The sequence below is a fragment of the Osmerus eperlanus genome, chromosome 12 (assembly GCF_963692335.1).
Source record: "Osmerus eperlanus chromosome 12, fOsmEpe2.1, whole genome shotgun sequence".
NCBI lineage: Eukaryota > Metazoa > Chordata > Actinopteri > Osmeriformes > Osmeridae > Osmerus > Osmerus eperlanus.
The window spans coordinates 1097597-1110394 of NC_085029.1; the positions used below are offsets into that span (position 1 = coordinate 1097597).

A 12798-nucleotide genomic window follows, 5' to 3' on the forward strand; every position below is an offset into this window, starting at 1 on the left:
TATGTTCTCAGGTTACATGACTGTAAATATTATTTACTCTTAGCGACACAAGAGGGCGCAAGAGCACACAATAATTAATGTGATGAATGTTCATGTATTGTATTGTGACCTAATTGACTTCCCGTACATGGCCATTTTTATGCGTAACGTCTTTACTTTAAAAAGTTGGTTCGCGATCAACCCAACTGGCAGATGGCCACATTTCATTGTTCTGAAATAAATGTCCTATAATGAGAGAAGTCGTCAGCCTCCTTCATACGCATCGTCAGCAGCACCACTCTGCTGATAAAATTCAACATACTCGCCATAAACGGGCGCCATATTGGCTACGTAGCGGAAGAGGAGGAGCCCTTTTCGGCAGCTTTTCATTTCATTTCTAAAATAATGGCGGACGAAATGACTCGCGAGCAGATTTGAGTCCGTCATTTCCGCCTTAGATTCGCAGGTGTCACAATCAGATTTGCGTCCGTCATTTCCCGCCAAGTGGTTAACTTAAGTGTTCCATTTGAGACAGCACTACTCAGCGACGGAGTGCACTACAGATGTAAGTGCACTGTATTGCAGTGCACTGCATTGCAGTGTACTTAGTAAAGTGCGCGGTAGACACAGCCATCGTGAAGTCCACCGGTTCACACTTTTGAACAGAAGGTGGCGGTGATTCACCTCACCTACCATAAATTCAGTAAAAGAAGAAGTCAATAATGCTACAAGCGATAGCTTCAGTATTTAAGTATATGGTTAGACTATGTGTGTGGATGTGAACGTTTTTTTTTTTTTTTTACATCACTAGCAATTTCCTAAGTTTAGACGGTAACTTCAGACATGTTGTAGCCTGTCTCATATAGCTGATAAATACCCTGAGGTGCTGTGGGTTTTATATCAGTCTATTCAATCAAACCCCCAGTAAGATAGCCTACTTGGAAAATAATGTATTAAGATTTAGGATAAACCAAAAAAATGGAGACATGCTTGCCTATTAACGAACAAGGTAAATATCATCCCACTTACTAGTAACTTCATTCGGAGGCTTTCTTACTTAGGAAAAAACTTAGGCTACTAGTCTTTCTACCAGGTCCGAGATGAGATGAGGCGACGGCCACATGGCTAGAGCTACCTAATTCCTTATGATGCACTTAATAACTCAATCACCGTCCATGCATTTGGTAATAAAATAACAAGAACTCTACACTCTATATTAGAGAATGCTGCTTAGTAGCCACTCAATTAATATAAAGAAAGCGAGTTTACAATCCATTCGAGCAGTTCGATTCCATTTGTGTGCCATCATGGATTTTTCTGTACAGTAATATGAGAAAACACCTAATTCTAAGCGTTCATTGGTCCAAAGCTAGAAAATTGGACTACATGCGTGGAATCTGTGCTCATGTAGCCTACACAGTCACACGAAGTTGCAAATACAAAACCACAAATGGCTGAATTCATGATGTGTGCAATGACAAATTGTGTAGGCATGTTTTGTGTGTCCAAGACAAATCGTAGGTTCTTCACATTGACCAAATATGAAGAAGTCATGGCCACTTACACTCATTTGATAGTTCAAGTTGTTACAGAATTACGAGGGAGACAGGTTTGGATGTTTGTGATTGTTCAGCCACCAAGTGTCAATCAAAACGTTGAGCATCGCCCACTAAAAAAAGTTTAAAAAACTCAAAGCCTGACCAATTCTAATTCCTATAGTCTGTTCTGAAAGTGGGATGGTTCCTATCAGTATGCACAACCAGCACCTCTCCTTTTTTGTTATTTAGAGTACCAGAAATGTTAATTGCGTACCAGGACCTCTTGGAAACAGCCATTACTCTCTCCTGCCAAAGTCTGAAAGCTAGAAACATGTAATGTTGGAGCATAGACAGACAACATACAATCACTGAACCTAAATCAAATAGTCGTGTTCCCTCAGAGCAGTCTCAACCAACCAGCACTAACTTTGACCTTGTCCTAACAGTGCAAAAAGCATGTACCTGTGGATTGAGCTGTTACTGCTGCTGATGTTTGCATTAATATGTTCTTGCATTACAGCCTGGAGTAAGGCGGATCTTCAGAGGCTATTTTCTGGTATGAAAGGCAACATACCAAAAAGGGACATGAGTGCATACACTCAGAGGCAAAAGAAAATGAACTGGGAGAAAGTGGCATTCCATCCATATACAGCAGAAATGTGTGACAGGAAGTGGAAAGAGCTCTCAAAAAAGGTTGGTGACTTGACTGCTGGTGTGTGAGAGCTTTATGGTCAGTCCAATGACTTTTTTTTACTTGGTGGCACTGTTGCTCCCAACTTTAAAAAGTTAGGAGTACCAGCAAAAATGTAGGAGCACTCACCAAATATTAATGAGCACCACAACAAAACATTTGATGTTATAGATTTATAGGGTTCTCAAGTTTTATCAAAAGTTTGGCGTGAGATTACCATACCTTATCATACCATACCACCATCTCATGTTTTAAACAGTTCAGGCAGCCCCGCCTGAGCAGGGCATCAAAAAATGGGTTGATACTTGTGATGTTCCTCTCCACAAAGTCTTTAGTGAAAGGAGAAAGGCTTGTGCGCACTGAAGAGAAACCAGAGTCTACTGAAGATTGAAGGAAATGTTGTTTCTGATTGGCTGGTCGGTGGCATTTAACTCGAGACACTTCACTTCCGTATGCCTGTGCCTCGTACATTAAATACGTAGGCCTCATTAGCGAGCGTTTTGTGAAGAAATTAAAACAGGTCGCACCATAACGATTATTTGCACCTGCACAAATGCTCCCAAATATATTTTGAGGTTGTACAGACACAATTTCTGGAGCATATGCAACCAAAATATTCGCAATTTTAAGCCCTGCAAATTTCGTGCCCACAAGTAACTTGCTTTGGTTTACAGCACAAAACATTTTCTAATACTGAGTGAGCTGATGTATACAAAAGTACTAGAAATCTCAACTCAGATGGCATTTTGCAGCACTTTTAATGACTTTGTTGAATTTAAACAATTTGTATTCTTATTTTGTTTACACAAGATCATGCATGATGTGATCAAATGGTGTCAGTGAAGCAACTTGTGTGTTTTTCTGGCCAGATTCGTAAGAGTCGTACTCTCTCTGACCTGATCAGTGATGCTGAGGTTGCTATTGACAGTCCGTTCAAGGGAGATAACTTGAAGGTAAGCGAAAAGGCACTCATTCCAAAAATGCCTGAAATTGGTAGCAATGAGACATGAGGCTTGTAGATTTTTTTTCTTCTCACCCTTGTTAATAGGCTTCTATATAAATATGTTGTTAAAATCCATTTGTCTCCCTGTGATGTTGATCATTTGAAGAGAAATGACCTGCTGTACTGTTGATAGGTATACGCTAAAGGCCTGAAAAGACCATGTCCTCCAAACGCCATCTTCTATCAGGAGAAGCACAGAATGTTTGAGGAGCAGTACCCAGAGATGAATGCTGTTGAAATTTTGAAGTTGACCAACAAAGAGTACAAGGGTCTTCCAGAGGAGGAGAAGGTTAGTAAAAATAGAAAAACAACACACAAACCTGACTGTCTAAAAGCAGTAAATGTCTCAGATTGGTGAGGATTTGGAAGGAAATCAAAGCTTTCCTGACTGACTCACATTGTAGCCAATTCCCTTGTACAATAAATGTAACTTGACAATAAAAATGAAACTCATGATAACATAATAGCAGACCTCGGTGCACCCGTTGAGTATTTAAGTTTATTATGCTGGGATATCTTTGCGGCCAAACGCTGCCTTTGTCCCAAATGTATCAACCCATCTATGATGTTTCTTCCTCAAGCTAACTGCTTTCATTTGCCTACCATTCTACTCCCAGGAGCAGCAACAGCTTTAGATATTGTGTCCAGTGAAAGGCCTGACAGAGGTAATCCTGTTACTAAGTAATGCTTGTTTTGTTTTTGTGAATAGGGTATATACATCGAGAAGTTCCAGGCAGCAAAGAAACGGTATACAGAAGAAAAGGAACACAGAAGGCAAGTAGAAACATCCTTGAAATAGCGTAAGAGAATTTTACAAAGGAAACTGTGGAAAAAAGTTAAAAAATCTATCTCCACTGAAACGGTGTGACCATGAGTTTAGGATCTAGAATCTAGTAAGTATCAGACAACCAGCTGAATGGAGAGAGAAAGATTAACAAACACCTCCACATGAAGATGATCTGTTCAGACAAAGCGGTACGAGCAAAGTCTCTCTGAAACATGTAGGTCAGAGGATGGGGTTTATAATCACATGGAGAAAAACAAAGATAACATGTCTAAATGGTGTTTGTTATTATAGGCATGCGGATTCCACATCATAGACCGGTGACTGTCATCAGAACACAATAGGTTATAGTAGGAACACTTATACAGTATATGAATGGATAAGATGGAATTTATGAACAGATAAAGCAATAGCTGATCTACTTGTTGGGATTAACATAAGAACAGAAATCCCTGATTTCTTCAGCATCACCTTTTAATATAGAAACAAGTGACAGGAAACGCCAACATATAGTGTCTTGCATGGTGTTGAGCCATCACAAGATTCAAGATCTGCTTCATGGTACACTGTTATTTCAAAATATATTCCCTCATTTGGTGGTTGGAGGATGATGGTGAAGAGCGTTAACATGTCTATCTAAATCTCCCATAACTGTTCAACTAGGTTGAGATCTGAAGGCCCTAGCACGAGGCACATAATATTCATACTCATCAAACCATTCAGTGACCCGTGGTGCCCTGTGGAGGAGGGATCATCATAGGGCGAGCTTCTGGAAGGTCAGGAGGGATTGCATGACTTTCCTTAAACACTTTCATCAATAGGCCATTAACAAGCCACCTTGCCAACACAAGGCAGAACTGCCCTCTGTTGGTAGGCCATGGCATGGCTGCAGTTACATTTGAATCAGAATACAGTTTAATAGTTTACACAACAAGGAAATTACTTTGGTGGGCCGGTGCATACAGTAAACATATGAATTCTAAAAGTGTGTTCAGTCTTAATATATAAAAAGTACTAAATGTATTTTTTGTTGTTGATATTTACAACAAAATACTGACAAACTGTACAGTATGCAATCAAATATAAAGTAACATAAAGTAATGAGAGTTCAGTAGGCTGTGAATCAGAGTAGAGTTAATGCAATGCTAAGTATTTTATAAGTGAGTTAGTGTCAGTTGGGGGTCCTGGGCCTTGTTGATGAGGCTAGCTGCAGACCGAAAGAAACTGTTCTCATGGTGTTAGGTTTTGGTCCTGATGGGCCGGAAGGGAGTGGCTGGAACAGTGTGTGTCCAGGGTGGGAGGAATCAGACACAATCTTTCTCGCTTGCCTCAGGGTCCTCAAGGTGTGCAAGTCCTCGAGGGTAGGCAGATTGCAGCCGATCACCTTCTCAGTCCTCTTGTCCTTGGCAGTGGCAGCGTACCAGATGGTGATGGAGGAGGTGAGGATGGACTCAATGATGGCTGTGTAGAAGTGCACCATCATTGTTTTTGGCAGGTTGAACTTCTTCAGCTGACGCAGGAAGTACATCCTCTGTTGTGCTTTCTTGGTGAGGGAGCTGATGTTCAGTTTCCACTTGAGGTCCTGGGAGAGGATAGTGCCCAGGAAGCGGAAGGACTCCACAGTGTTGACTGGGGAGTGGCACATGGTGAGTGGGGCTGTATTCTTCCTGAAGTCCACAACCATCTCCACTGTCTTGAGAGGGTTAAGCTATAGGTTGTTCTGGCTGCACTAGGTCACCAGGTTGTCAGCTTTCCACCTGTAGTCAGACTCATCCCCACCAGAAATGAGACCAATGAGGGTGGTGTAATCTACAAACTTCAGGAGTTTGACAGACTTGTGACTGGAGGTGCAGCTGTTGGTGTACAGTGAGAAGAGCAGAGGTGAAAGGACACAGCCTTGAGGGGATCCAGTGCTGATGGACCGGGAGTCAGACATATGTTTCCCCAGCTTCACGCACTGCTTCCTGTCAGACAGGAAGTCTGTGATCCACCTGCAGGTGGAGTCAGACACGTTCAGCTGGGAGAGCTTTTCCTGTAGCAGGGCCGGGATGATGGTGTTGAAGGCAGAGCTGAAGTCCACAAACAGGATCCTGGCATAGGATGCCACGGAGTCCAGGTGCTGGAGGGTGAAGTGGAGGGCCATGTTTAGTGGTGGTGGGGGAGGGGGCGTCTCGGGTGGGTAGGTGTGGGTAGAAAGTCTTTAATGGAGTGGTGGGCTCTGGGCTTGTAGTTGGTGATCTGCCTGAGCCCTCTCCAGACAGAAGCAGTCGTTAGCTGAGAACTGGTGTCTTAGTCGTTTAGTACAGTCGACTGAGTACAGTCGTTTAGCTTCTCTCACCGCCTTGCTAAACCTGTACTTCGACTCCTTGAAACTGTATCTGTCCCCACTCCTAAACGTGACCTCTTTGTCCAGCCTCAGCCTTCTGAGTTTAGCTGTAAACCAGGGTTTGTTGTTGTTGAAGCTCACCCTGGTGCGTGTTGGTATACAGCAGTCCTCACAGAAGCTGATGTATGATGTCACAGCCTCTGTGAGTTCGTCCAGACTATTGGTAGCAGTCGTGAACATGTCCCAGTCAGTACAGTCCAAGCACGCCCGCAGATCTTCAATAGCCTCACTGGTCCACTGTTTTGATGTCCTCACAGCAGGCTTACAGCGCTTTAGCTTCTGCCTGTATGCAGGAATCAGGTGGACCATGGCATGGTCAGTGACCCAGTGCTGCTCGAGGGACGGCGTGGTAGGCATTACTGACCGTAGTGTAGCAGTGATACAGAGTGTTCCCTTCTCTGGTTGTTATTTGGGGAGATCATGGCTGAGATTGCCTTTGTTAAAGTCGCCTAGAACAGTAACTAAGGAATCCTCGCTCCACACTCAGTATCTCAGGGATCTCAAGTTTTGAAGACGGGCAAGAGTGACATTCTTCTCCCCCCCCTCCCCCCTTGGGGGGGTCAAAATTAATTAATTGATTGATTTTTACCAGACATCTTTGAAAGACAGATGTAATGATTATGGCATCCATGGCCAGGATATAAATTCTAAAATATGACATCATTTTAAAAGTGAACTCTAACATCAACTATGCAATACACTTACATTTAGTCATTTAGCAGACGTTCTTATCCAGAGCGACTTACAGTAAGTACAGGGACATTCCCCCGAGGCAAGTAGGGTGAAGTGCCTTGCCCAAGGACACAACGTTATTTGGCACAGACGGGTTATCGAACTGGCAACCTTCAGATTACTAGCCCGATTCCCTAACCGCTCAGCCACCAGGAGTCACGTGACTCAATTAAATGTATTTAGTGGTAATAAAATTATTAAGCCTATTTGGAGAGAGGCGTTTATAATGTGACAATATGTCAGTCATCGTGTGATAACGAAAATATGACTAAGCCTAGAATACTTCTGAGAAGGTGTTTATCAGTGAACAGGCTGTAAAACTGTTGGCTGAGTTACAGACACTCATAAAAAACTGATGCTAATTATCTGGGAAACATTTTCTAACATAAGTCAAGTTGTCGTTGTTTGTGTCAAACAAGTTGTGAATTTGTTGTAGCATTAAAACAAGAGATCATGACTTACTCTGTGCTCAAAGTGATGCTCGAGCTCCAGTGATCCTCTGTGGGTGAACAAAACTATCAGAAGATGTTGTAGCAGAATCACGTGAACAATTCCAGGATATGCTTTTTTTCATTGGTTGTTGCGTTCAATCTTACCCAGATACAATAGTGCTATTTTCTGATTGGCTATTGTGTAGCACTTTCTGTTTTTTTGATCGGTTGGGCGCTGCTGCATATTACATGTATTATAGTTTTTCTGCGTGAGAAATACAATGTGTGGCGGGAGTGCGTGTCAAAAGACCGAAATGAGTGACTGTCACGCTCAATGCTTGACACTTGAGAGCCCTGGTATCTGGTCGGCGAGCTCACGTTGTGCCTCCTTGACGCTAGCCTGTTGAGGCATGTAGACGCCGACCAGATTGAATGACGCAGACATCCCAAGTCTCCCGGGTCCGGGAGTCTCCCGCATTGCAATAGCGGCTCCCTGACGCTATTGAAGGTTGAACTTTTGTGGGGGGGACGAAGTTGCACCAGCGCACCGGCCCGTTTTCCCTAATCACAGGATAATACTCAGAACAACTATAGTTATTTGCAAGGACCCTTCTCGCTAACAAGACAAATGGACCCAAACCATGCCAGGGAAATAGCCACACAGCTTAACAGGGCCCCAGGACCCCTTACTGTAGGGGTCAAACATTCTGGCTGTTACTGTTACATTGCTCAATGCCACGCATGCAGGAGCAAGTGCCCCTCTTGGTAACAACATGCCAATTGACCCACCAGGGAACGTGTTGGAGCAGATGTGCTCAACGCTGAATGTAAAATTGTAGCAAGTGTAGCAAATGCAGTACATGCCATAATAGCCCACTAAATTAGCCTACTAAATAGCAAACTCAATTGAGTTTGTTGTCCCTCCCGTAGATGCAATGGCACTTTTGTCACTGAAATTAATTTCATGATTATTCGCTTTTGTCACTGAACTGAACTTGTGAATCAGTTGAGCAGTCTTGGTGATTGTAGCTCTGACCATTTGAGTCCAAATAATTTAAACTCTTTAAAATCACTTTGTTTCCTGTTGATTGAAGTCAGATGGGCATTCTCAGTATTTGAATACATGTCACAGAGCATGACAGTGTTAATCGCTTAATTGGATCATGCAGTACACCTGTATGGAAGTATTGGCAGTCGTTATGTTTCTTATTTATTCAGGTTTTTCCTTCACGTTCTCACTTGTAAAATACTTAATGATATGCACTATTTTGTACTTCCTTGATATTTATTTTATGCTTACATTAGAAAGGTATGTGCCGTTGTATTGATATTAAAAGTATCATGTAAACCGATTGTTTTTCAGAAATCTGTGTCTGGATTTAATTGGTTTATGTAGTCCTGTGACACTTCATGGACTCCCGAACAGCGATGAACAGGAGTCTTTGCCGGCTTCCACAAAAGTGAGTTTTTTGTTTTGTAAGTAACCAGGGCTCTGTTCCATAAAGCCAGTTTACCGAAAGAGCCAGGCTTATGTCAGTTAGCTGAAAAAGAAAGTTATTTTAGGATGAAGTCACCTGCATTTTGACGTGGTGGATCGATTTGATCCATGTTCTACCTTTTGGGCTGTCTAAGAATTATCTTGACTTCTTGAATTAGTCAGATTGCATGAACTGGAATTGGCCTTTATGGAACTGCTTTAGCCCCGACTGACTTGTTAAGTCAAGTCAGCTTTGGGATTTTAAGTCCAGCTTTTTTGAGCGGCCTTTATGGAACAGGCCTCTGACATTTCATTAAATTCACTTATGTTGTTTACCCTGTCTGTAACTTCCATGTGAAAAAGTTGGGAGAACAGTGTGAAGGGGAGGCGGTGAAGATGCCTGGAGCACGGTCAAGTTGCCAAGACTCCTCGTTCGTCCCTCAGATCTGGATGAAGGTCTGGGTTTCCACATGGTCATGGAAAACCCAGAAGAGTTAGGAAATATTTAAAAAAAAAATATTTCTAGACTCAAAAGTCATGTAAATGTGTACAATAAAAGCATATGTTCCCATTGGCCTAACATAATGTGTGCCAGGGGTTTGTTTTCCCATGTAGATGGGAAAGCTCTTTTGAATAACTGAAGATGCAGGCGTTAAATACAATTTTCTTTATAAAAAAAAGTGTGTTGGGCAGGGGGACAGATTAGCCTTTTTCAAAAGTGGGTGGGTTTTCATGTTACACATGTACACGTGTCTAATGTGTACATGTATAATGAAACCTACATTCCTGGTGCGTGCAGAGGGACATCTGTCCAATGCCAGCTGTATTTTAGCTTCATACTTTATACCCACTTAGTGAGATAAGTAATGTGTTGCTTTCGGTGACTTAGGCCAAGCAAAAAAAGAGTTGAGCCTGAAGAGAAGCGTGTTGAGACCATGGTGAAAGCACTGTAGGAGAGGTGCCAAGTTGAATGGGTAGCTCATTCCACCAGTGTGGAAATGGTGTGACTGGCTGGGGAAGTCCTGGAGGATTGTGTGGGCCACTCCTGTTGGGGGTCTGAGACAGCCCAACTGTTAAAAGAAAATGATTCACTTTGTTTTTGTATGCGGTAAAGTTGTTGCAATACGACGGTGGGTCACAATGACTGATGGGTCAGAATGACCCGAAGATAACACAAGGGTTAAATAAATGGGACCCATTATTCAATAAAACCGTGTTCTTTGGGTATCCTAAGCCCCTCACTCACCTCCAATCCAGAATGTGTGTTCTGGCTTGAAGATGGTGTCCCTCAACACTCACCAAGACCCGGGCCGGGAATTTTTTTTGGACTTGAACAATGGTCAAATATTGCAAAGTGTAAAATTGATGGAGACAAATCCCTCTTTGATACTGTCGGAGTATCAAGGGTATCTTCTTGTCCACATTGAAATAGGAATTGCTTGTAGGCATTAGTTTGGAAGAGAAACAAAAAATTGGAAGATACTTCAAATTGGGTGAGGATGATTGATAGCACAGAAAACTTATGCAAAAAAAAAGAAAGAAAAGAAACGGTTAAGTTTCATAGTGGTGATGGTAAAATTGCAGTTTTTATGCCAATGATTTAGTTATTTATGTCTTAAGGCAGGATGGGGGGATTGCTCATTAGCTTGCACATCAATACAATTTACCCATGTCAATTACTAATCTAACTACTCATCTCTGCATCAACTTTTGAGAATTTATAATAAGTCATAGATCGATTCTAAAGAATGCCTGCCAATTCTGGCTTCACAAGTTAACGTTTTGTTGAGAAATGTGAAGAACTGTTGTGGCAGAATTCCCACAATAGTAGTCACTAGTAGCTCTTCCTGTCATATGGAAACTTAACACCAGCACATTTTCAGACCATTCAGCCATTCCCTTGCACCCACAAGCGTAATCTTACATCTTTATAACCCAAAATGTGTTTCTGTTTTTTCAATCAGACAATAGAGGAGTGCCCCATGGACACACCAACTAAGGCCAACAAAGAGGTTAGATGAGTGGTGTCAGCTCACAATCAAAATACATTACCCTGACTATCAGTAGAATGTAAAACCTCCCAAACTACCTCATCAAAACAAATCTAGACATGTTGTCCTCAATCAAGTGTTGATTGTAAAAAAAATACATTTACACTATGATGTACCGCAGCCTTCCCTGGGCATCTCAAAGCCAACTGACCCAAAGGAGAATAAAACACTGTTTCCTGGTGAACCCAAGAAACCACCTGAGTGAGTCATTAAGCCCTGAAGGCTTTTTTCATAAGCTGGGAAATTAGACTGACTTTTGATAAGACAATTGACTCATTTAGTAAATAGTATAATTGAAATACAATGTGGAAATGGATTTGTCAGTATAGTGTGGGGGTCATGATTCTTGATGTGCACAACCTTCTTTGACGCAGGTGCACTAGAATAATTAATTGTAATTCTGTATTGCTTGTGTTCACTTCAATCAGATGGGGTAAAACATTGTTCTGCAATGAGCAAATGGAGAAGTTAGAATTGCATCACCTCAGTACCAAGCAACGCCTGGCCATGGTCAGACCTCGATGGAAGGAGCTAAACAAGAAAGAGAAGGAGGTCTACCAGAGGAGAGCAAAGAAAAGTGTTCTGAAATACTCAGTGGAGCTACAAATCTGGTTCAGTGTATGATTGTATTATCTTTTCACACTAAGGTGTAACAGTTATAGTAAACATTTTCTTTGGGGGGGGGGGGGGGGTCCTGGCACCATCCTTTTGGAATAGCTTTAAGAGCTACAGGCTTTTTTATTCATGTGGGCCTTTTCCAGGTGGTTGGTGTCTGCTGTGCTTCTAAAGTGTACCTACTTGTTTTTGTTTATATTTAATATATATATATATATTTCATATGTACACATGTTTGTATACAGTTATGACTTGAGACTACAATTATGATTTTCTGTGAATTTAATTGACATCCTTTAACTGGTGGTCCTAACATTTACACTTTTCAGCATTTGTCAGCCATCAAGAAAGCAGAGTTCTTGAAGCACAACCCAAGAGTATGTAATTATGTTGTTGTTACTTGTATTTATATGTGGGTCTTGCATATTTGGGTCACTGTGTTACAAAAATGTATTCTCCTCAGAAACATGCCATTTTGAATCATTCCAAGTTCTGCAAAGAAAAAAAAAGAACAAAAGAGTCACAAAGGTCCAGGAAAAGAACATCTGTAAGTGGATTTAACACATTCCTTTTACTCACAGTGGAGTTGGGGTGTCCAACACCAACATCCTCTGTCTGGGGGCTTACAGTGTTTCTCCCACCATAGGACTCGGAAGATGATGGGATCGATGACACGTCCAGTGAAGAGAGTGAAGATGACAGTTCTGATGATGAGGTTAGAAGACCTCTAACCCATAGTTTTGTTAATTTACCACATTACATTCATTTAAACTGATCTATTAATACACTTTTAGGATGAGAACGTGAGTGATAAAGAAGAGTGCCTGAAACAGAACGTGACAGCGAGCTCCAGTGATGGTTCCAGTTCTGAAGAAGATTGATTTTTTAAAGGTTGGGCTACAGTGACTGAAGGCAAGGGGACTGAAATCTCAGGCCAGTGCTGTTAAGATGGTGTGGCACTCGAGTTTTCGCAAATGTAAATTTGTATGCAGTTTGTTAATGCATACTAAAATAAAAATCGAGTGAAAATGTTGTCCCCGTCAACTTTTGTTTCCGTACAATTTTTTATTTTATTTTTTACATTGAATTTGGTTTGCGCTTTTGTGGTTGT

At 41.7% G+C, this 12798-nt stretch overlaps 1 protein-coding gene and 1 non-coding gene across 3 annotated transcripts; one reads left to right on the forward strand and one right to left on the reverse strand.

Moving 5' to 3' along the window:
* Positions 1 to 694: 694 nt before the first annotated feature.
* LOC134031699 (nucleolar transcription factor 1-like) lies at positions 695 to 12720 on the forward strand. Of its 2 annotated transcripts, XM_062475401.1 has the most exons (13): positions 696 to 988; positions 2038 to 2210; positions 3078 to 3161; positions 3345 to 3500; positions 3921 to 3985; positions 8908 to 9004; positions 10986 to 11033; positions 11194 to 11273; positions 11501 to 11690; positions 12017 to 12064; positions 12151 to 12234; positions 12334 to 12402; positions 12482 to 12720. In XM_062475401.1, exons 1-13 carry the CDS (start codon positions 958 to 960, stop codon positions 12566 to 12568), a joined length of 1212 nt encoding a protein of 403 aa, XP_062331385.1. In that variant the 5' UTR covers positions 696 to 957; the 3' UTR covers positions 12569 to 12720. The 2 variants fall into 2 exon arrangements, with proteins under 2 accessions (XP_062331386.1, XP_062331385.1); XM_062475402.1 differs by lacking the exon at positions 12017 to 12064 and having other exon boundaries at positions 695 to 988.
* On the reverse strand, positions 2475 to 2587 carry LOC134031955 (U5 spliceosomal RNA). Its single transcript, XR_009931969.1, has one exon. It is a non-coding gene; the product is annotated as a U5 spliceosomal RNA (small nuclear RNA).
* Positions 12721 to 12798: the final 78 nt, after the last annotated feature.

Coding starts and splice junctions, on each gene's coding strand:
- LOC134031699 (XM_062475401.1), top strand. CDS start 958: ATGGAGACATGCTTGCCTATTAACGAACAAG. Junction 2,211..3,077: donor GGAAAGAGCTCTCAAAAAAG/GTTGGTGACTTG, acceptor TTTTCTGGCCAG/ATTCGTAAGAGTCGTACTCT. Junction 11,691..12,016: donor AGCTACAAATCTGGTTCAGT/GTATGATTGTAT, acceptor TACACTTTTCAG/CATTTGTCAGCCATCAAGAA.